Below are 24,742 nucleotides of genomic sequence, written 5' to 3'. Positions count from 1 at the left end.
GAAAATTATAACTTCTGATACCACACTGAAAAGCAACAGAAAAATACCTCTGTATAAGAAAGAACCACATCAGATGATCTGAGTAGGGACACTGCACCACTTCTGAAACAGGTATCTTCTTGAAATTAACAGTTATGAAAAAACATGGCAGAAAAGGAAGAGAGCATATCCCAGTGGAAGAGGATAAGTCAGGAAAGTAATTTCAATCAGATAAATAAATAACTCAGTTCCACAGAAGGAGAGTGGATAAAGAAGGCTGCATTCCATGGCATAGAATAACTAGAGCACAGTAGACTGTATTTGGTAAGTCAACTACATCCAAAACCTTGCTGAGTATTGACATCATTATGAGGTAGGATGAGGATCATACCATTCAAACCTTAAGCCCTAAAATTGTGGATGTGAGGAACTAACTGATTCAAAGGCATGATACAGGAGTGGCACTGAGTCAGGGATTCGAAAATGTGGCATCCAATATCTGAGAGAATAACACTGCATTCAGTCTTCTCCTGTGACCACGAGCTTGGTCTAAAATGTCTAAAGGTCAATAATATCCCTGAGAAAACCAGGAAATCCCCAGGACAAAGACAGAAGAAATCAACAACCCATGTATACCCTCCATGACCCATGACATAGAGGGAAAAATCAAGGAAGATGGACAACCCCAAACTTATCTGAAAACTTATGTTGATTGCTTCACTTGATATTCAAAACTAGCACACAGGGTACCAACACACACATGAGAGCACCCAGTCAAAGGGGTGAACTGCATTAAGACATCTCACTCTGTCGTACGTGTCATCAAGGTTGGTATGCCTTCTATAGTGGCAGAAAACCTGTTTTATTCTGAACTAAATAGTTATAGCCATCTATGTGAAACCCAACCAACAGGATATCTCCATGATCAACCACTCCAGTAGTTTGGAACTGGAAAATGTTAAAGGTTCCCATACTCCACTGGTCAAAAGGGGAGAATGAAAAATCATTGGATAAACCAAAGGAAGTATTTCACCCGAGAAAGTTCAATGGGTGATCATGAAACTCCACTCTCAAAAGCAAACCATACCAGTTTATTCAATCGAGGCATTCTGCTTTATCCATGCTACTTATAGGTGGTATAGTCCTGGATGGGCACATTTATCAAGCACATATCATAAGGGTTTTGACCCTTCAGTGACCTTGTGAAACACACTATCTCAAACGTTAGTGTGGGGTGTCATGGAAATAATGCACAAGTGAACATGGCATACAGTGCAAATTTATGTAGAAGAAAGAATACCTGGTCAGGCATCACTCATCATAGAGCAAGATCCAAGAAACAAAATTTGCAGCAAGGATCCCTGAAAGAAAATAAAGAGTTAATAAAGTTATACCTAGTGCCATAGCTGCACTGAAGTCTGAAGTATAGCCACAGATGGTAGGCAATACTCCAAGAATGCAACTGGGAGGAAAAATGCTCAGCATGAATTTCAGTATCAGGGGATGGGGAAAAAATTAAATAAGGTTTGGAGGCAGAATCATGTAAAATAGAAGGACTTGGTCATTTATCAGGAGGATTTGAATTCATCTTAATGATTGAGTCACAATGCACAAAACATTGCATAAAAAATGTGTTAAAAGATATATTCTGATAGAACTTTCTTCTTGTATAAAAGAAACACTGATATTGCTTAAAAAAAGGGTGGTTATTGGAATAATTTTTCAAAAAATTTTTTAATGAAACTGGAAAGTGAACTTGAAAAGAAATCTAAAGTTCTTAGTTCCTGAAATATTTTGCATAAAAATATAGTATGTACATATATTTGAAATTCTTTTATACATGTTTGATAGACATACAAATATGTAAACTTACAGTTATGTTTGATGGATAAAAGGTTGACTTTAATAGGCTGAATGGTCTTATGTTCATATGATGTGCAAATTCTACCAGAAAATAGCTGTTTGTGTTATAATGAGCATATGCAAAATACAAAAAAATAAACAATAAAAAACCACAAAAAACAAAACATCACCTTGATGCAGGTAGTTTGAATTGTCCATTTTCTTTCAGGTTATGTTACTTGATTCAATATTTGTTTGAATTTTTTACCTTATTCTTTAACTAATGCACTATAATTTTAAGTGAGAATCAAAGAGATGTTTTTTCTAAACACAAAAATACTGGCAACTTAAATAAATTGCAAGACACACAGCAGTTTGTATACACAAAGCTTGATAACATATAAGATATGGAAATATCTGAATACCGTCTTTTGTCTCCAATAAATTGTAATATTGTTCCTTCTCTTTTCCATTCAATTTTAGGAGTAGGTGGTCCTTCCACTTGACAATTTAGAATTGCAGGACTATCTTTCACAACAACCAAGTCAGCTGGTTCCACAGTGAAGTGAAAAGTTGTGAAATCTCCTAAAAGAAAAAAAAAGTTATTTCAAAGTGTGCTTGTGAGTACCAAAAAAATATTAAACACTGATACAACTGAAGAACTTAAGCCTGTTACTATGTTTTTTAGAACTGAGGATTTTTTACTATCTTCTCAGGATTGATTAATTTTAAGTATGTTGAACAACAAGGATTTATGAGGATGTAAGAAATTGATTACAACTATGCCATCAAAACATTCTATTTATTGAATAAAAGTACTTATGAGAGATAGCAATTGGTTTTATTTATTAAGCAAAAATACTTATGGGAGATAGCAACTGGTTCTATTTATTAAACACAAATAGCAATTGGTTAATGCCATACAAACTCCAAATGTGCTTACACATTCTCTATGTTTTAAATGTAACCATTTAGAGGCTAATATGGTAAAAAGCATGAATTCAAAGGCTTTCTACAATAATTTAATGGATATATGGATGTGTGGCAAAACAAAAAAACAGTTAAGCAGAAAAAGAAGTTGGCATGATCTAATTTTCTTCAATATTTGGTATTATATCAACACATTATGTAATATTTAAAAACAGTTTGAACCAAAGTCATAATAACACTTCCAGTCATAAATTAATTTCTATCCATCTGCTCTACTTCTTTAAGGAACCTGATTTTTTCATACACATGGCACACAAAAGACTTCTCCTACCACAAAACCTATCCCCTTGTGGCACAGTAGTATATCTGCAGACTTACAATGCTAGAAACTAGGTTTAAATACCTGTGGTGAGCAAAGCACAGATAGCTTATTGTTAAGTATTGTGTTTAATTACAAAGAAACAAACAAGTCCTCAAAACCCAAAATTTCTGTATCCAGAATACAAAATTTAAAAAATTTCAATATCTGTAAAAATATTTGCTGAGTATTAATCAACTTCATGAACTTACTTAAATCCCTTTAAATTACAGATACTCCTCTCCACAAGTTCCAGTTATCATAAAAGCTTCACAGTTCTAAACCAACCGTTTATTCTGTTTAAAAACATTATTTTCCACAACATCAATTCAATAAAGGCTAAATCAACAACTTACAGACATTGTTACTCAAGATGTCAGTGATATACATAACAAAAAGTCAAAAATACATGGTTGTAAAGCTCTGGCTTAACATTTTAGAATACATATATAAAGATATTTTACTTTATGGACTAAATTAGACAAATATATCAAACTGGTAACTTCCTAACAAGTTATGTATACAGGAAGTAACTTCTCAAATCTCTTAAAATTCAAGAGAAAGATGATATTCATATTCATTCAATGTAAAAAAAAATGTATTTTTACCTAATATTTATTGCCTATCAAATGGTTGGAAAAGCTCCTCAAATAATATGATAAATTAACAACACCAGTTTTTTTTTTCTTCCAAAGTAATTTGAGTAGGAATAATTCCAGAGAGTCTGTTAAAATAAGCTTTGCAAAATCATTAAGAGAAATATGGCATAACAAAAAAAATCCAATATGGATTCACCAAAGGGAAATCTTCTTATGTCCCTTAACATTTTTACAGAATGGTATTTGTTATCAGGAGTATCTATCACAAAAGGCTTGAGGGAGAGGGCAAAGAAAGTTGACCACACATGCCCCCTCCTCCATTCAGCTGAAAGCCATATGCTATGTATGTGCAAATACAACCTGACCAGAAATATCTTAACAAAACTCCATTAAACTTGGGAGGCAACATGGCCCTTCTTTCCCTTTCCTGTTTGTTGCAGGGATGAATGAAAAAGTGTGGACTTCATGTATTTAGATTTTCAAAAAGCTTTCAAAATTTTCAGTGGTAAAATGAACAGTTTAAAAATAAAGTGAAATAATGTTGAGCTTTAGAAGCTTAGAAACATTTATTTATTTTTTGTTAGAGTTATAATTTTTGTGGAATGGTTCACTAATTATGGTTTCTGGCATTTGGCTTAACAATTTTAATAGAAACAGAGAATAATGATTCAATTTATTACAATGGAAAAATGGCACTTGGCATATGAATAAATTATAATAAAATATTAATCACTGTTAATAAATTTGTTGAAATAAATATTTTACCTTGTACTGAAATTTGTTATTAGTTTAACATAAAGTAAGTATGTGAAATATTACAGTTATGATTTCAACTATGGTAAAGTTCACCAATTTAGAAAACAAACAAACATAATATAATGTTTAGCAACAAGAAGGGGCCTGCTGGCCCATTTTAGCTGTCCTATCCTTTATGCCAAACTATATCTACTAAAAAAATAAATAAATACAGCTAGGCCTTATCATTCAAATATCTATCAAGCTTTCTTTTAAATTTATTCAAATTTACTGCCTCCACAACATCTGAAGGCAACCCATTCCATAGGTCAACCTCCCTATTTGATAAACAACATTTTATTATCTGAAGATGGCTTCTACCTTGCTTAAATCTATATTTGAGTTTCCTAGTTCTGTAATTCTTGTGGTTAAGTAAGAAAAAAGTTTATGTATCAACATTATCAATTTATTTTATAATCATAAACACTTCAGTCTTATCCCCTCTATCTCTTCTTTTTTCCAGAAAAAACAATTTTGAAAATCTTAATCTCTCCTTGTATGACAACCTCTCTATCCCAGGTACATTTTAGTAGTCTTACTTTCAACTCTTTCCAACAATTAAATGCCTTTCCTAAGGTATGGACACCAAGAGTGAACATAATACTCTAAATGTAGCCTAAATAGTGGCTTAAACAAAGAAATTACAACCTCTTTAGACTTGTATTCAATATTTCTGTAGATACAATCTAAACTCCTATTTTCCTACCTCTGCCACTAGCAACAGCACTCTGCTAGGATGGCCTTAGAGACTGATAAACCATTACATCAAGATCCTTTTCTTTCATGAATGTTAAGGTTATTCCCATTTAAATCATATTTACAATTCAAAGTATGATACTTGACTTGCAATATCTTGCACTTATCATAATTTAAACTCACCTGCCATTTATTTGTCCAACTCATTAAATGATGTAAATCCTCTTATAAAGTAGCAGTGCCCTCTTCACAGCCAGCAACACCCAAGATCTCAATATCATCATCAAATTTATGTAATTTATTGACCAATACTTCATTTATATCATTAATGTAAATCAAAAAGAACACTGCTTTCTTCCATCAAGCTATTCTTCTATCTAATTAGTTAACTCATGTCAACACCACCTATAAAGAACAGCTTCTTTACAAGCCTTTTATGTGGAACTTTGTCAAATGCTTTCTGAAAATACAGATACACCAAATCTACACTATTACCCTCATCTACACATGCTGTAATATTTCCAAGCATGTCAAAAGATTTTTAAAGCAAGATTTTTTTCTTAGTGAAACTATGTTGTCTATCTGACAAAATTTTAAACTTTAAGTAACTTTGTAAAATATCTTTCATAAGACTTTCCAAAAGTTTCAGTGATATTTTTCCAAAACTTTTCCCACAATTATAGTAAGACTAATAGACAACTATTTTGAAGGGAGGAGTGACATTAGATATTTTCCAATCTGTTTTCCAATTTAAAAACTGTAGCAAGTGACTCAAATATCCAATCCTTGACATTCTCTAAACTCCTTGGGGAAATATCGTATTGCCTAGGAGCCCTATCATTCTTTAAACTTCCCAATTTTATCTTAACAAACTCAGAATTTATGCATTTGTCTTATTCAACTTTGCTTGCAACTATCATTTGTTCAAGATGAGGAATACTTCTTGAGTCTTTGTTAGTAAAAACTGAAAAAAAAAAAAAATTTAATAACCTAGCCATTTCATAGTCATCAGATACAAGCCTTCCTTTGTCAACATTGAAGGGCCCCATCCTAACATTTTGTTTACTTTAATATACTTTTAAAAAATACATACTGTTAGTTTTTGTCCAAAAGGATGTCCTAACTTTCTGTGTGATCAACTTTCTTGATCTTTTATAATTTTCTATAATACTAGTCAATTTAAATTTATTTATTTTTCATATCATTTGTAAGCCAACCTGGTGTTTTTATTTCCAGCTACCCTTTTTTTCTCTAAGGAATATATATTTGTTTTGAATATTAAAAAATATGTTGTTTTTTAAATTCCACATTTGCTCAGTGTATTTAAATAACTCAGCTGCCCAATTCACAACACATAATTCCTGTTGCCTCTCTTTAAAATTTAGGTTTTTGAAATTTAGAAATCAAAATATCATTATTCCTGATTTACACATGCAGTAAAACATCAAATCTAATACAGCAATGATCATTTGTTCCTAGGTGTTCCCCAATTCCCATCCTTTCAACCATTTCTATACTAGAATTTAACAATAAATCTGAAATAGCATTATTTCTAGTAGATTCCTTGACCAATTGGTGAAGAAATATATCTTGAACATTTACCAGAAACTGTTTTTCCCTCATAGTTTGACTCTACCATTTCTCAATCAATAGGTTTGAAATTAAATTAACCCATAATTGTGATTTCATTAATTGCTGAAATCTTAATTTCACTGTAAAGTTTCTCCCTAATTTTATCAGTTTTATCTGGTGGTCTGTAACAAATTCCTACTAAGAGTTTTTCCCTTGATACTGACTAACAGAAACCCAAATGGATTCAATATCCTTCCTTTTATCCTTAATAATGTCAATTTCAACAGGTTGTAACTCTCACTTTACATATGGAACTACTTCTTCCCTCTATTTACTACTCTGTCCCTATTAAATAACCTACAACAATGTGTTTCAAATAATTTTCTATCATAAAAATTATCTACATTTAACAGTGTTTCAGTTAATCCAATTACATCAAAAATCTTCTATTCCTAACAGTGCCCTAAAGTCATCTATTTTATTTCTTATACTTCTAGTTTTACAGTAGTAACAATTAAGCCTATTCTTATAACTTTTTTTATGTTGATTTACTATTATAAACTTTCATCTAGATTTCAGCTGTTTTATTTAGTTTATCTTTTTCCTCACCACCATCTAGTCCTGGTTTAAACCTTCCCTTACAGTTGAGTTAATAGCCATTGTAAACATGCTTAAGTATAAATTATCCATTCCAACAAAATATTCCCTCCTCCAATTGAACTGATCCCACAAGTCTAACTAGCTAACCTGCTCATCCTTACATATTAGTATCAGCCTTGCATACAACCTTAGTGAACCACTCAAAATGTCATCTCCACAATTAATTCTTGGCAGTATCCCTGACACAATTAATTTATGGCCTTTATATTTCAATGTTTTTATCAATCTCATGTACTTACTAATTAGCTCCTCTGACTTACTCTTCCTTATATTGTTAGCCCCAATGTTCACAACAAAGGCTGCATCATTGCCAGTCCCCTTCATTATATCTCTTGTTCTGTCAGTTATGTTTTCCACCTGTTCCCTAGGGTGACATAATTTAACTCCTTCTCCCTATTTACGACATAGACTATTATGTGTCAAAAAATCAATTTCACCTATAACCTTTTAAGTTCATAATCGGTATCCTTCTCTATTCTTTTTGTTTTCCCTCCCTCCAATAGTTTCTTGTCTACATACGTCAAGAACTAAAATATGCTACTCAATATAATAGTCTTTACAATTAAATTCACTACTTTTAACCCTAATACTATCTTTTTCAACTTTTTTTTTGAATGTCACTGTTATCGTAGCTGATGCCTCCCTTGAACAAGCTTAAGATTCTCTTAAAGTTCTGCTGTCATTTCCCACAGCTCATACTTCTCTTTATTTATTTATTTCCTCAACTTTAGTTAGTATAGCTTCCAACTTCTCCTCCAACCTGTAAATTCTACATGTAAGTTGAACATCCTCACTACTCGCTTCCTTTAAAGTGCATAGCAAACTAGAGTTCCCAAATAAAACCCATTCGTTGCACCTATCGTCCCTAACAAACTGAAAACGCTTAACCCCCGAACTACTCTTAACCGTTGTATTATTTGTAGGCCTGGCATGGCCAAGCGCGTAAGGCGTGCGACTCGTAATCCGAGGGTCGCGGGTTCGCGCCCGCGTCGTGCTAAATATGCTCGCCCTCTCAGCCGTGGGGGTGTATAATGTGACGGTCAATCCCACTATTCGTTGTTAAAGAGTAGCCCAAGAGTTGGCGGTGGGTGGTGATGACTAGCTGCCTTCCCTCTAGTCTTACACTGCTAAATTAGGGACGGCTGGCACAGATAGCCCTCGAGTAGCTTTGTGCGAAATTCCAAAACAAACAAACAAAAGTATTATTTGTAGAATTAAACATTGTTATGTCTGTGCTTGGCAATTAACTAGTTTTTAGAGACTGTATTTTATTTATCTTACATTCTCACTGCAAGTTGAATTATAACTAATCTTAAAGAACCGTTACACGTGCAATGCCTAATCTAACATCATACTCTACGTTACACTACTAAAATTGTTTGTTTGTTTTTGAAGCTACTCGAGGGCTATCTGCGCTAGCCATCCCTAATTTAGCAGTGTACGACAAAGGGGAAGGCAGCTAGTCACCACCACTCACCGCCAACTCTTGGGCTACTCTTTTACCAACGAATAGTGGGATTGACCGTCACTTTATAACGCCCCCTACGAGCATGTTTGGTACGATAGGGATGTGAACCCGCAACCCTCAGATTACGAGTCGCACGCCTTAACCCACCAGGCCCTACTAAAATTGAAATTAAAAGTTTATATCTGCTACTTTAACCCTCACTCTTACTAAATTTGGCTTTTGTTATTTAGCTCCAACTTTTAAATATAAAAATTATACAACCAAATAACAATTAAAAATCCACAATATTACCAAAGTTTAGCTTTCTAAAGTCTTCTCTTTTTAAATAGGTTTGGTTTGTTTTGTATTTCGCGCAAAGCGATACGAGGGTTATCTACACTAGCCAACTCTTGGGCTACTCTTTTACCAACGAATAGTGGGATTGACCGTCACTTATAACGCTCCCACTGCTGAAAGGGCGAGCATGTTTGGTGTGACGAGGATTCGAACCCGCGACCTCTCGGATTACGAGTCGAGTGCCTCAACGACCTGACCATGCTGGGCCATATATTAGCGAACAGAACTTATTTGTTGTACCTAATAAAGTTCTACGATTCCCTCTGGTAAACATCAGGTTTTGCTATTATAATTTAAGAGTTCATTTCCAGTAGCTGACACATCGCGGAGTTCCCCGCCAGTACAGTGCATAAGTCTACGGATTTATAACGCTAAAATCAGGAAAGCGATTCCCCTCGTTGGACTAAGCAGATAGCTTGATGTGGCTTTGCTATAAGAAAACGCCCACATTGCAGATAGTCCATTGTGTAGCTTGGTACTTGGGTTGGTTCGAATTTCGCGGAAAGCTACAAGAGGGCTACTTATGCTAGCCATCCCTAATTTAGCAGTATAAGACTAGAGGGAAGGCAACTAGTCATCACCACCCGCCGCCACTCTTGGGCTACTCTTTTATCAACGAATAGTGGGATTGACCATCACATTCATAACGCCCTCACGGTTGAAAGGGCGAGCATCTTTGGTATGACGAGGATTCGAACCTGTGACCTTCAGATTACGAGTCGAGCGCTCTAACTACCTAGCAGGGCTCGTCATGGCCATGTGGATTAAAGCGTTCGACTCGTAATCCGAGGGTCGCGGGTTCGAATCCCGGTCACACCAAACATGCTTGCCCTTTCAGGTGTGGGGGCGTTATAATGTGACGGTCAATCCCATTATTCATTGGTAAAAGAGTATCCCAAGAATTGGAGGTGGGTGGTGATGACTAGTTGCATTCCCTCTAGTCTTATACTGCTAAATTAGGGACGGCTAGCGCAGATAGCCCTCGAGTATCTTTGCGCGAAATTCAAAAAACAAACAAACCACCTGGCCATGGCGAACTTAAAAGTAGCAGAAACATACATTTAGTGTTTTAATATAATTTGTCTCTTACAACTTTTTATAAATTTAAACCAAGAGCGTCTTTAAAAGTCAAAACAGTTAATATCAGATATACCCAACAATGTATTAAATATTCAAAATACCCGAACAAAAATTAGACTTATTTCTAAAAAGTAGGTTCTTTAATAAAATGCATAATTGTCAACAAAGTTTTACTGGTGTAATCTATCCTTCCACATCTGTAAAAGATTAGTGTAGTAAATATCTGTGTTGTTGTTGTTTTTACAGCAAACGTAAACAGCTAAAATACTTTAAACATTTTTTAGTTTAACGCAAAGTTTCACAAGAGGATATCGACGCACTGATAATTGGGTTGAAATTTATTATTGTAAGGTTTGAAACTTACAGGCGATCTGCCGAGGAACTGAGGTCCTTTTTAACTGTATTAACCTACATATTATAAACCAGTGGTTCCAAACCTTTCATATGCCCCGCACCCCTAAAAAATTGTAATATGTTATCGCACCCCTCACAGTAATTATTTATTTAAGAATAAAGGTGAAGGTGGCCAAAACAAATGTTATTTCGTACCCCTGGTTGAGAACCATTGTTATAGACTTACTAATATTTCTTCTCTCGGAAGTAATTTCAAACCTTATTAAAGTGGAAACTTTCTTTTTTTTTCGTTTTTTTATATCACTGTGAAATTAGTTTTTAAGAAAAAAGTTAAAATGGTAAAATAAATCTAATTCTATTCTTTTTTCTTACATAATAAATTTAACGTATTTTGCATTTTTTAAAGAAGCTTAAAGAGATCTATCCAGTTGTTGCGAATATCTCATTCTTGTTTGATCAAAATATCAGCAACTGGTTTCAGTTTGTTAATATATGTTGTAAAATGTGATGCTATTGAAGATAAAAATGATAGAGTGTATGAACCAACAAAGTAGCAGAGCAACCCAAATACAGGGAACAACAATTTCTAGATGTTAATTTCAAGAAAGCTGGTTATTTTGTTCTATTTCCTGTACAATGAACCCTCTGTTCCAAGATTTACTTATGTTCCTTATTTTCTGTCCGCAGTTCTAAGAATACCCCCTAATTGCTTATCTCATAATTGGTGTGCACGAGGAGAGCATACGAGGAAGGAAAGCGATGACTCACCCGCTGAATCTGGAAAAGCATTATTGATCCAAGTTGAAACAATTGATATGAACAGTGACGTTGATCAAGTTGTGTCTTGGTAAATGTGAGAGCCTTCATAACAGCCATTACTCAAATTATTGTGGCCCAGTGTGATAAGCAAACAACATATAAACTGTAAAACACAATTTCTCTTTTCATCAGTTTCTATAATGTTCAGAAACTGAGAATTAAAGTCAGATACACTAATATTCTATGGGTAGACAGTTAATGATATTATTATTATAAGCATTACGTTTGAAACAGTGTCAATGATGAAAATTTCATACGAGAGGCGTGATGAAATATTAAAACATATCTTAGTTTTGAATCTCCAAAAAGGGAGAAAAAATATCATAAACCATAGTATTCTAAAAGAAAGTGAGAAGAAAAAAATACATGTATATTTATTACTATTCCTATTTTTTAAAAACCATATTATCGAAAAATAAATGAACTGATTAATTCGCTAATGTTCTGGTTTGAGAAACGTAGGTTCTGTAATTTAAACATCTAAACAGTTAATGTATTGACGAATCCTGAAGTCTAAACCAATTTTAAAATGTTCTGACAACAGTTTGGCGTATTTTATGCACACATATATAGAAAATATGTTTTGATTTTTTAATGTTTATTTTCTTTAAATGTCGGCATGGGCAGGTGGTTAAGGCACTCGAGTCGTAATTTGAGGGTCGCGGATTCGAATCCTCGCCACACCAACCATACTTGTGAGAGCGTTATAATATTATGGTCAATCCCACTATTCGTTGGTAAAAGTGTAGCCTAAGAGTTGGCGGTGGGTGGTGATGACTAGTTGTTTTCTCTCTAGTCTTACACTGCTAAATTAGAGACAGCTAGCGCAGATATCCCCCGTGTATCTTCACGCGAAATTCAAACCAACCTTTCAATGCATATAGTTTTGTTCAAAGTTTAAAACAAGTTATATATTTTTCTACATTTTTGTAAAATAAATAGAGAGCATTCATCTTGTAAAATACCAAAAGACAATTATTTTTAGTGTATTAACATAACATATACATTAAAAAAAATGCAGTCCAGCTTAGAGGATTTGTATATTCTTTCTGATAGATCTTTATTGGTTGCCCCCCAGTAGCTCAGCGGTCTGTCTGCAGACTTACAACGCTAAAAACCGGGTTTCGATACCCGTGATGGGCAGAGTACAGATAGCTCATTGTGTAGCTTTGTGGTTAATTCAAAACAACAACAATCGTTATTGTTTAGTATTATCATAAGGAGATATGAACGTATTCCAAAGACTACTAAGTTTGTACGAAAGTATAAATTTTAAATGCGATTTCCGAGCGCTAAATTTGGGATTATGGCATCCAAAAGTAATTCCCTTACAGAAAATTAGATTCTTTAAAATGCATTACAAGAACATCTGGCTGACAAGTGCAAAATAGGAAGTATTATTATCCACAGGAAGATTAAAATCAGTATTTTTGGCTTTCAAATGATGACTGATAGAACCGAACTTATAAATTCAAAAGACAAGTTGACAGTTTCAGGTAAAAAGATAAGTTTGGTTTATTGTAAGTCCACTTTCTAATTTCACACACACATTTATGGATTACTTTTAGTCTTCTTATGAATGAACTGGGCAACCAGTGTATATGGTGTTACTCATATACACATTTCTCGTGTATATGACAGGAGAAATTCAATTATTTGCAGTGATTGACTCGGATTTACACAATTGTCATAATATTTCATGGTGTGCTAAATAAATAAATAAAATACGGTAAATTTTAAATTTGTTTCGAAGTTTACTGATAAAGTTCTTATATACAAAAATCAATTAAGCTACAGCCGTTTATACAAGAAAACATATATTAGGTCAAACACTTCAAAACGGAAAGTGGCGTCTTTTTTGTGTGTGGTTTAAAATCCCTTTAAAAGCAACTTCCTAGTTGTATGTTGAAATTTAATTAATTTCTAAAACAGTAGTTAGGGATACAATGATTTTTTAAAGAATTATCATACAAGAAAAAAATGTATAATTGTAGGTAATACAAACTTCATAACGTACCGTAAATGTGTGTGCGTTTTTTTATAGCAAAGCCACATTAGGTTATCTGCTGAGTCTAGCGAGGGGAATCGAACTCCCTGATTTTAGTGTTGTAAATCCGTAGACTTACCACTGTGCCAACGAGGGACTCGTGGATGTGTAACGTGAAATAAATATGACTGAGAAAGTACATTCCTAATAGCATTTTGAAGCGTGAAGCAGAATACAACCGAGTAAGTATATGCCTTTTATAGGGTTTCGCAGAAAGAGGTAAAATTTAACCTAGAAAGTTCATCCCTCATAGCGTATCGATGCATGGAGCAAAACTTTACCCAGCTGATACAGCATTTTCGTGGACGAATAATAAGAGCTTAAACAGATGATGATACAAAAGATTGAAAGCATTCCTCGATAACAGCCAGTTCAATGACTACCGGGAGGTTTCTTGTGGAAAGAGGACTCCATTGCCCATTGTTTCGTTACTCAAGTAGCCTATCAGAAAGGAAGAGTTGGGTATTTTATGATTATTCACTAATCATGATTAAACAATAGATAATCCTATGATTCAGCCTCTAGAGAAGAATTAACTTTTGCTGACTAAAATTCTCACAGAATGAAAGGAACAGCAAAACAAAACAATTTATGAAACGGTAACACAAGTTATTATCATATCTTTAATCTATATATGTGAGTACCTACAAATCGACCTTTTATTTGGATATAAATTTTATTTTCTCCGAGTTTGTGGACAACTTACAAAACATTATGTTCACGACTTAAAATCGTAAAATGAAGAAAGTTGGACAGAACAGTAATTTACAATGCTACAATTTGGAATTCGATTTATCACGGTGGACAGAAAGCAGGAAGCCCATTGTGTAACTTTGCGTTAATAAAATAACAAAAAAAATCAATTTTTATGTGTAAAGTTACTAGAAATCAATTGAATATAAACGAGAATGAAGTTGAATGGAAGTATGCAAGAAATGAAAATCTGTGCTTGAGAACGGATTTATAAATGTGAGCTAATCAACCAGTAACAAAGGAACACCATTTTTTTTTGTCACCAATACGCACAGAGTGAAAGTTTTAGATGTGAGAGAGCTGATGCTCGTTACATAGCTAAAATGACAAAAGAATAGTGCGGATGGACGAATGGAAAAATTGGGAAATCGGTTATTAATAGATAATTAGATACTTTAAAATTTAAATAATAAGGATATGAATTGCATTGCGCGATCGAAAACCTGTTGAACAACAAGGCTTTAACCCTAAAGCATATTTTAATGCACCGCCAATTTTAATTTAAAAATTGGGAAATCGGTTATTAATAGATAATTAGATACTTTAAAATTTAAATAATAAGGATATGAATTGCATTGCGCGATCGAAAACCTGTTGAACAACAAGGCTTTAACCCTAAAGCATATTTTAATGCACCGCTTCTTATAACTTGAAGCCAGACGAGAAATATTTTTTATAGAAAAACAGTGTATCCATTCTACTGTTCATTTTATATCGGTGTACGAAATGGGATATTTATTTTAAACTACGCTAAAAAAAAAAAAGAAACCACAAAAACTTCTTAATAATTTCGCTTCCCCCAACAATTGGCTTTTAACGTTAAAATTTGAAGTTTCCTTGTGGCGATCATTGTGAAGATAGCTTATAATAAAAATTAGCGCTTAACTAAACACAAACATTAATAATCTCTTCCTGGGAAAAAAAAAGTTTAATTTGTGGTATAGTAAAAAAAAGAACGGAAGATAGCTTATAATAAAAATTAGCGCTTAACTAAACACAAACATTAATAATCTCTTCCTGGGAAAAAAAAAAGTTTAATTTGTGGTATAGTAAAAAAAAGAACGGAAGTGGATAAGTGTTAGCATTGTATATTTACACAGCATAAAACATTTAAAATTAGGTAAAAATACTTGATTATCTATTTATTTGAAAGCTATGAGTAAAAATACAACTGCAAGATAATCCAGGCTATAAAACGACTTTTCAAAAATTAAAATATGTGTGAATTGAAAGGCGAAACATACTCAACCACGTTCAAAGATGCATTGTGACGCCCCGAAATAGCCAGGTGGTTAGGACGCTTGAGCCGTAATCTGAGGGTAGCGGGTTTGAATCTCCGTCAAACCAGGTATTCTCGCCCTTTTAGCCGTAAGGGCGTTATAAAGTAACGGTCAATCCCACTATTCGTTGATAAAATAGTAGCCCAAGAGTTGGTGGTGGGTGGTGATGACTAGCTGTATTCCCTCTAGACTTACAGTACTAAATTAGGGACGGCTAGCGCAGATAGCCCTTGTGTAGCATTGCGTAAAATGCAAAACAAGCAAACAAGAAGTACAGTTTCAATCTTTAAAAACTTTAACTAGCCATTAGAGATCGATGCTGCAGATACGTAAATATCCAAACGTCTTTACACAAAGAAAACAATTTGGTATATATTTAGACAAAATTAACACCAAAGGTTAAATTCCTAAAAATCGTTCTTGTTCAGGTCTTACGTAACCTGGTGGTTAAGGCGTTCGATGGCGCAATTTCCAGGTCGCGGGATCAAAACCTGTCACTAAACATGCTTGCTGTTCCATATTACTATCCATTAGTAACAGAGTAACCCAGGAGTTGTTGGCAGGTGGTGTTGATTAGCTGACTTCTTTCTAGTCTCTCACTTTTAAATTAGCTGCAGCAAGAGCAGATAGTCTTCAAATATTTTTGTGCCAAATTAAACAAAGAATTGTTTTGTCCATTAACAAGGCTCCAGAACGGAACAAAAATTATCATTCGACGATTCATGTAATTAAAACAGTACATCGTTTTCATCGAAGCGTTTAAATATAAATATAAGCAATACTATTTCCCTCAACTTTAAATAACTTAGTATTTCTAAACTTTTTATAGAATGTATAGTACAATCTTTAAAATTCTTTAGCGACGTCAAAAGGTTTTTTTTCACAATTATTGAAAGTAATTTTTCAAGGCATTTTTAAAATTTAATGGTTTTTTGGGGGGAGGAATTTAAAGTACCGTATGTATTTTCGATGTAATTAAATTAATAAATGATATAACGTAAAGCGAATATATGTCAAGTACAAAAACTGGGCCCAACTTAACAAAATATGATGATTGAGAAGTAAATTTGATTGTTACAGACTGTATTTTAAATGTTTAAAATTGTATGCTTAAAGCCCATAACTCACTCGTACTAAAACACAGGACGTGCTGAAATATTGATTCATACTTAAGCTCTGCCTCTCATGTTGAAATGATAATTTTATTTCATTTTTATTTTTGATGAACATTTTCAATTCCAACATGTTCAGAATTTTATGAAATGACGTGCGCTTCTTCTCTGAATGCAATGATTTGTCGTTTATGCGAATTTTATGGTAATCAACATCGTTACAGTAATATATCATAGATGTCACTTTGTCAAAGTTCCATAATCTATTATATGTTATTTCAGTTATATATGTAAAAAAGCTTTATTTACATAAGCGATATCACCATCAATCATCATTAATCTATAAAGTGTATCACTGTAGATGAAAATGATAAAATGAGAAGCGCGAACCTGAATTTTCAGTTGATTTCAAAAACATTTATGGGTGAAGACAAACATTGCTACCTACTTGTTAATACTTCATAAATATATGCTTTTTTTTAGAATTTAAACAATGATCCTTTACTTCTTGATGACGAGAAACTTATTTGAAATAAAAATGTATCTCAGAACGGCTGGTATGAGTATTAACACTTTTACTGATAAGGAGAGAACAACGTCTTGACCTTTCTAGGTCATCTCCAAATTAAGAAAGAGGGAGTGTTTGAATGTGATGAACACATGCTTTAGGGATAAGAGTATAAACGGTTACCGGATTGTAGGGGGCGTTTCAGTATACGTTAAATTATTAATTAGTATATGTATAAAGGTGTTCCTTTGTATTGGTTTAACGTTGATTTGAGTTGCTGTATAAGTAGGGCTTCTTTGATTTTGCGTTTATTTATATATGTTTCCTTATTTAATATCTAAGTGTTTTCTATGGTTATGTTGTGTTTATATGATTTGCAGTGTTCAAAAACGTGTGAAGGTGTTTTTTGTGTTCTTTGAATCGAGTTTCCATTTTTCTGCTTGTTTCTCCAATACAGAAGTTGTGACAGTTGTTGCAATGGATTTTATAAATTATGTTGGTGTGGTGTTGTGTTTGTCATTGCAGTTTTATATTGTATGGACTTTAGTTTTGTACCTGGTTTTTGAATAAATTTGGTGTTTCCTGAAATGTTGTGTTTTGTTATAAGTCTTTTCCAAATTTTTTGTTATTTTTTTATTGATTTTGGGAACATATCTTAAGCAACAGTGTAAGGTTTTGTAGTTTGTTTTATCTTAGGATTTATTATCGTTTGTGTTTTGTTGATTTAGGTGTGTGCATATAATTTTTTTCAACTGTTTTTGGAAGAAATTTGTTGATGTTGATGAAGTGGTTTTATTTTGTTGATATCATTATTTATTTTATCTGATGAGCATAGTTTTGTGGCTGTGTTTTATTTGGTTTCTTAATATGTTCAGTTTTTATTTTGTTTCATGTGCTGAGTCCTAGGGAATGTACAGTCCAGTAGGGGTGATTTTTCTGTGGATTTCTGTTTTCAATTGTGTATTGATTCTTGTGATCTTGAAGTTCAGAAATGCTATTTAGTTAGTTTTTCTTGTTCACAGGTGAACTTAATGTTAGGGTGTACAGAGTTAACGTGGTTGAAAAAACTAAGTGTGTGTTCTGTAGATGTGAATCCAGCAATTGTATAATTAATATATCTCTACCAGTACAGTGGTGGGTGTAAGGTTGAATTAATCACTTGAGATTCAATGTGTGTCATAAAAATGTTGGCTAGAACTGGTGACATGGGATTCTCCATACTTAGGCCATTTATTTGTAGGCAGTTTTGGCTAATGAACATAAAGTTGATTTAGTGCTAGTGAATTCTGTAAGGGTTGCTAATTGTTCCTGAGGATGTGTATTAATGGGTTTGGGTCTTTGATATAAAGTTCTAAAGCTATCTTGTAGGCTTTGGTAGTTAAAACTTCTGTGAAGAGGGAGATTACATCAAAACTGGTTTTATGGTTTAATTGATCAAGAATACATTTAAAGTTAAAAGAGTCTTTGAAAGAGAAGCCAGCTGATGTTACATATTTAGAAAATGTCCACGCTATGTGTTTACCAATGTTGTAGTTGAATGATCCATAGGTCAACATTATGAGTCATAGTGGACAATTGGGTTTGTGAGGTTTGGGGGTGCCTTATAGTCGTGGCGTGCGCGAGTCGGTCCTTCGTAGGAAAAATAAAGGTTTTCTGAGATTGTGTTGTTGTTTTTTTCACTTGTAGTATTATTATAAAATAAATAAAACCAAAATTAAACTAATATAAAGGAACACCTTTATACCTATACTAATTAATAATCTCACATAAAACTGCAACGCCCCCTACAATCCTGTGCCCGTTTTTACTCTTGTTCCTAAGACGTGTCCAGTAACAGTCAGTTGTAAACACGCTCTCTTTCTTAACCTGAAGATGACCTAGGAAGGTCGAAACGTTGTTATTTCCTTATCAGTAAAAGTGTTAATACCCATATCAACCGTTCTGAGATACAATGAACCTTTACATTTTAGAATGCGTCAGAAATGTTTTATTAAACATCCAAGATAAGCATAAATAATTAAACATTCAAAACCATATATTAAACAAAATACATCAAATAAAATTATGTCTACAGAAAGCAATACTACTAGTTTGAAGAAAGGCATGGCAAGGTGGTTAGGGTGCTTGACTCCAAATCTAAGGGTCGCTGGTTCGAATCCCCGTTACACCAAACATGCTCTCCCTTTTAGCCGTGGGGTGTTATAATGTGACGGTCAATCTTACTATTCGTTGGTAAAAGAGTAGCCCTAAAGTTGGCGGTAGGTGGTGATGACTAGCTGCCTTCCCTCTAGTCTTACACTGCTAAATTAGAGGCAGATAGCCCTTGTGAAGCTTTGCGCGAAATTAAAAAAAAAAAGTTGCAGAAAATTCGATTATTATTGCCCTGAGATTATCTCAATGATAACCGAAAACAAAACAGCAAAAAACGTTAATATTTATGTATAAGGGTGTCTTGTATAGTGTGATAAATATTTGATATTTCTCTTCAACCTCAACAGTACTTTATGCAAGACATGCAGGATTGGCTGTCACTTTTATAGTGCGGTTACAGCTGAAAGTAGGAAGTGTGTTCAACGATATCCTAAAGGATCAAGCCTGAGACCTCACTATATACAGTTAAATAGTGTGGCTGAATTTACCTGTTGTAAAATTTGTCTCTCTCGGCCTCATTTTAAGTACACAGCATTTCGTCCAAGCAGCATCACGTATATTTTCATGCGAATTCTCTGCTGTAATGTCAATTCTTCATGCTTTTTTAGGCCGTAGCATGCCAGTAAAACTTATTATATATAGTATTAAACACTGATTTTAATAAAATTATTTTTGGAGTGCTATTAAATTAATTATTCTAGAATATACCGGTACCATATGTTAGTTTCTTTCTATATAGTTAATACACTGCACAGGTAGTATGACAGTTTTCTCAGACCCTAAATTTTATCAGTATTTACATTCAAGCAGAACTTTTATGACACGTTCTTGGTACAAGTATACGGATATACTAAAGAATATCGGTATTCTCACCCTGGCTCATTCAACTGTCAACAGGAATTAGTGACACATTACTATAGTGCTGAAGTTTACATTCTGTAATGGCATGGAAGAAGTAGCCCCATAAAATGAAAAGAATGCCAAACATTTGGTCCTAACTCCTTTGCACAGTACTATATATAATATCAATATCAAAATCAAAACGCAAACACGTTTGTTCTTCATCAATCACGTGTAAAATCTGAAATTTTATAATCATTGCGCAAGCAATTTACCAAAACCTATTTTGGAAATTGTAAAATGCATATCGAATTATTAAATGTTTCCTTGTAAGTTAGGCTCAATGGATGTTAAAAATACAAATTTCAACTTTACGAAAGAGACGAAGTACTATTTGAGAGGGTGTTTGTGAATCCTCATACTAAAGAAATAGTGAATAGGATCCTCCTGGTGAGAAGATCTTGACATCGACATCAAATAGTTTGTCTATTTCAAACGGCTATCTGTCCTTAATTTCGAAATGATACATTAGAAAGAAGGCAGTAACAGTACTTACAGCTAACTCTTGAGCTATTCTTTTCTCACCGAATAGTGGATTTAGTTTGGTTTTTGGATTTTGAGCAACGCTACACATTTTTAATTTACCAGTGTAAGACTAGAGGGAAGGCAGCTAGTCATAACCAACCACCGCCAACTCTTGGGCTACTATTTTTACCAAGGAACAATGAGATTGGCTGTCACATAATGACGCCCCCACGCCTGAAAGGGCGAGCATGTTTAGTATGATGGGGATTCGAACCCGCGACCCTCGGATTACGAGTCGAACGCCTTAACCACCTGGCCATGCTGGGCCACCGGATAGGGGGAATTTGATTGTTACTATTACAGCTCACCAACGGCCCCAAGTGCCGAATTCGTTTTTCCCGCAACAGGACGCAAAACACGAACCTTCACGTACACAGGCTACGCCTGGCTCCCCGACAGATAACATCGTTACTTTACACGAACCTTCACGTACACAGGCTACGCCTGGCTCCCCGACAGATAACATCGTTACTTTATACGAACCTTCACGTACACAAGCTACGCTTGGCTCCCCGACAGATAACATCGTTACTTTATACGAACCTTCACGTACACAAGCTACGCCTGGCTCCCCGACAGATAACATCGTTACTTTATACGAACCTTCACGTACACAGGCTACGCCTGGCTCCCCGACAGATAACATCGTTACTTTACACGAACCTTCACGTACACAGGCTACGCCTGGCTCCCCGACAGATAACATCGTTACTTTACACGAACCTTCACGTACACAGGCTACGCCTGGCTCCCCGACAGATAACATCGTTACTTTACACGAACCTTCACGTACACAGGCTACGCCTGGCTCCCCGACAGATAACATCGTTACTTTACACGAACCTTCACGTACACAGGCTACGCCTGGCTCCCCGACAGATAACATCGTTACTTTACACGAACCTTCACGTACACAGGCTACGCCTGGCTCCCCGACAGATAACATCGTTACTTTATACGAACCTTCACGTACACAAGCTACGCCTGGCTCCCCGACAGATAACATCGTTACTTTATACGAACCTTCACGTACACAAGCTACGCCTGGCTCCCCGACAGATAACATCGTTACTTTATACGAACCTTCACGTACACAAGCTACGCTTGGCTCCCCGACAGATAACATCGTTACTTTATACGAACCTTCACGTACACAGGCTACGCTTGGCTCCCCGACAGATAACATCGTTACTTTACACGAACCTTCACGTACACAAGCTACGCTTGGCTCCCCGACAGATAACATCGTTACTTTATACGAACCTTCACGTACACAGGCTACGCCTGGCTCCCCGACAGATAACATCGTTACTTTATACGAACCTTCACGTACACAAGCTACGCCTGGCTCCCCGACAGATAACATCGTTACTTTATACGAACCTTCACGTACACAAGCTACGCCTGGCTCCCCGACAGATAACATCGTTACTTTATACGAACCTTCACGTACACAAGCTACGCTTGGCTCCCCGACAGATAACATCGTTACTTTATACGAACCTTCACGTACACAGGCTACGCTTGGCTCCCCGACAGATAACATCGTTACTTTACACGAACCTTCACGTACACAAGCTACGCTTGGCTCCCCGACAGATAACATCGTTACTTTATACGAACCTTCACGTACACAAGCTACGCCTGGCTCCCCGACAGATAACATCGTTACTTTATACGAACCTTCACGTACACAAGCTACGCTTGGCTCCCCGACAGATAACATCGTTACTTTATACGAACCTTCACGTACACAGGCTACGCCTGGCTCCCCGACAGATAACATCGTTACTTTACACGAACCTTCACGTACACAAGCTACGCTTGGCTCCCCGACAGATAACATCGTTACTTTATACGAACCTTCACGTACACAGGCTACGCTTGGCTCCCCGACAGATAACATCGTTACTTTATACGAACCTTCACGTACACAGGCTACGCTTGGCTCCCCGACAGATAACATCGTTACTTTACACGAACCTTCACGTACACAAGCTACGCTTGGCTCCCCGACAGATAACATCGTTACTTTATACGAACCTTCACGTACACAGGCTACGCTTGGCTCCCCGACAGATAACATCGTTACTTTACACGAACCTTCACGTACACAAGCTACGCTTGGCTCCCCGACAGATAACATCGTTACTTTATACGAACCTTCACGTACACAAGCTACGCCTGGCTCCCCGACAGATAACATCGTTACTTTATACGCTACTCGTACAAACAAAACTTATTTTTTAATTAGAATAAAAAGCAAACCAACGGTGATACTTTAAGTATAAAAAAACATAGAAATATCGTAACAATTATTTTTACTGCGTGTAAAATGTGCACTAAAAACATTTTCTTTGGTAAAGGTATAGGTTCGATGTTACTAAAACTAGCCCAACATGGCCATCTGGTTAGGGCGCTCGACTCGTAATCTGAGAGTCGCAGGTTCGACTTCCCGTCACACCAAATATGTTCGCCCTTTCAGCCGTGCGGGCGTTATAGTGTTACGTTCAATCCAACTATTTGTTGATAAAATAGTAGCTCAAGAGTTGGCGGTGGGTAGTTATGACTTGCTGCCTTCCCTCTAATCTTACATTATTAAATTAGGGACAGCTAACGCAGATAGCTCTCGTGTAGCTTTGCGCGAGGTTCAAACAAACACTAAAACTATCGAGTACTGAACGTGATAAAGTATCAATCACACCAGATCAATTTCAAAATATTTTATCTTGTTCTTTTGTAATAAACGTGAAGACAGAGAGAGAAGAATCAAATTATGATATCTACAGTTCAGAGAATCTAAAAATACTTAGTGAAAATCAATTCACTTAATAAATACTTTAATTTGATAAGTTAACCCACTCTTAACAAATATATTGTTATTCTATGGATTTTCCAGTTCTGATCAAATGAGTAAATTTGTCATTGAGTTTTTAAATAAAAAATGCTCATTGTGGTAAACGAATCAATAATTTGATCTAAGTAAGAGTTTCGTTTTCTTCCTGATTTGTAAAAAAACAACAACAGAAACTCCTCACGTGATAGATAAAATAAATAATATTTGTGAAATCTGCGCAGCTGACTTGTGGAAAATCCGTTATTAAAACCAAAACAAGTTTTATTAAGTTTAACTTCACAACCTGTGTTACGAGTCTGCGTGGTATCAAAATTAAGCACTTCGCTTTCCAGTTTATCAGAATCATTGACTATGACTAATTATAAACAATAATACATTTAAATTTCTAGATTCAAGAGTTTTAATTTATATGAACTATAGAATTTACATCAAGATGGCACAGACTTAGGATTCGGAATCATTTCCACGTTTAACAATTTACCAGGATATTTGTATTCTGAATTAACACCTAAGACAGTTAAACAAAACATGGACCACATGATCCTCTTTAAAAAGGACTTTTCCCATAAATGAGATAAAAGTGGTTTTTGAAGGAAGTAAAATAATTAATCTGTTTGTTTAAAGTTTTTATTGTCTAAATCCTGTTATGGCAACTATTAAAGTATATCTGCACACTTAAGATTCTACATTTGGCTACTTGTGAAAAATATTTTAAAACTGAAAATTTGTTAAAGATAAGAATTAAATAAGTTACTTTTTATCTTCAACAAACTGTGTGCACTCTGATATGTTTTGGAATCTTCGATAAAATCTAACACAATCTGACTACCATCTGGATTTGATGTGGAGTTTCTTTTTCCAATCTGACCGGTTCAAACGCCCCCCCCCCAATTATTTTAGTAACCACAGCCCTCCAGTGACTCAGCGGTAAGTTTGAAGGCTATTAGTTAGGCAAATAAAGGGGTTCGATACCCGTAATGAACACTGCACAGATGTATGTTACATAGCTTTGTGCTTAACAAATAAACCAACGACAACAAATAATTTCCTACCATTGTTATTAAACTCAAAAAGTGGCCGAAATCTAGTAGCTCCCACTCACTCAGTAACACATATATAAA

At 34.9% G+C, this 24,742-nt stretch overlaps 1 protein-coding gene across 6 annotated transcripts in view; it reads right to left on the bottom strand.

Moving 5' to 3' along the window:
* Positions 1-24,742, bottom strand: part of LOC143237305 (neogenin-like) — a 199,780-nt gene that overhangs the window by 79,707 nt on the left and 95,331 nt on the right. For 4 of the 6 annotated variants that reach the window (XM_076476399.1, XM_076476404.1, XM_076476400.1 and 1 more), the window contains exon 2: positions 2,247-2,406. In XM_076476399.1, coding sequence (XP_076332514.1) covers positions 2,247-2,406 — 160 coding nt within the window. Of the gene's footprint in view, positions 1-2,246; positions 2,407-5,382; positions 5,653-7,670; positions 8,567-24,742 lie in introns of those variants that run through there. The other 2 variants (XM_076476403.1, XM_076476405.1) reach the window with 2 other exon arrangements.

The sequence above is a fragment of the Tachypleus tridentatus genome, chromosome 13 (assembly GCF_004210375.1).
Source record: "Tachypleus tridentatus isolate NWPU-2018 chromosome 13, ASM421037v1, whole genome shotgun sequence".
Classification (NCBI taxonomy): domain Eukaryota; kingdom Metazoa; phylum Arthropoda; class Merostomata; order Xiphosura; family Limulidae; genus Tachypleus; species Tachypleus tridentatus.
This window is presented reverse-complemented; position numbering and strand designations above follow the sequence as displayed.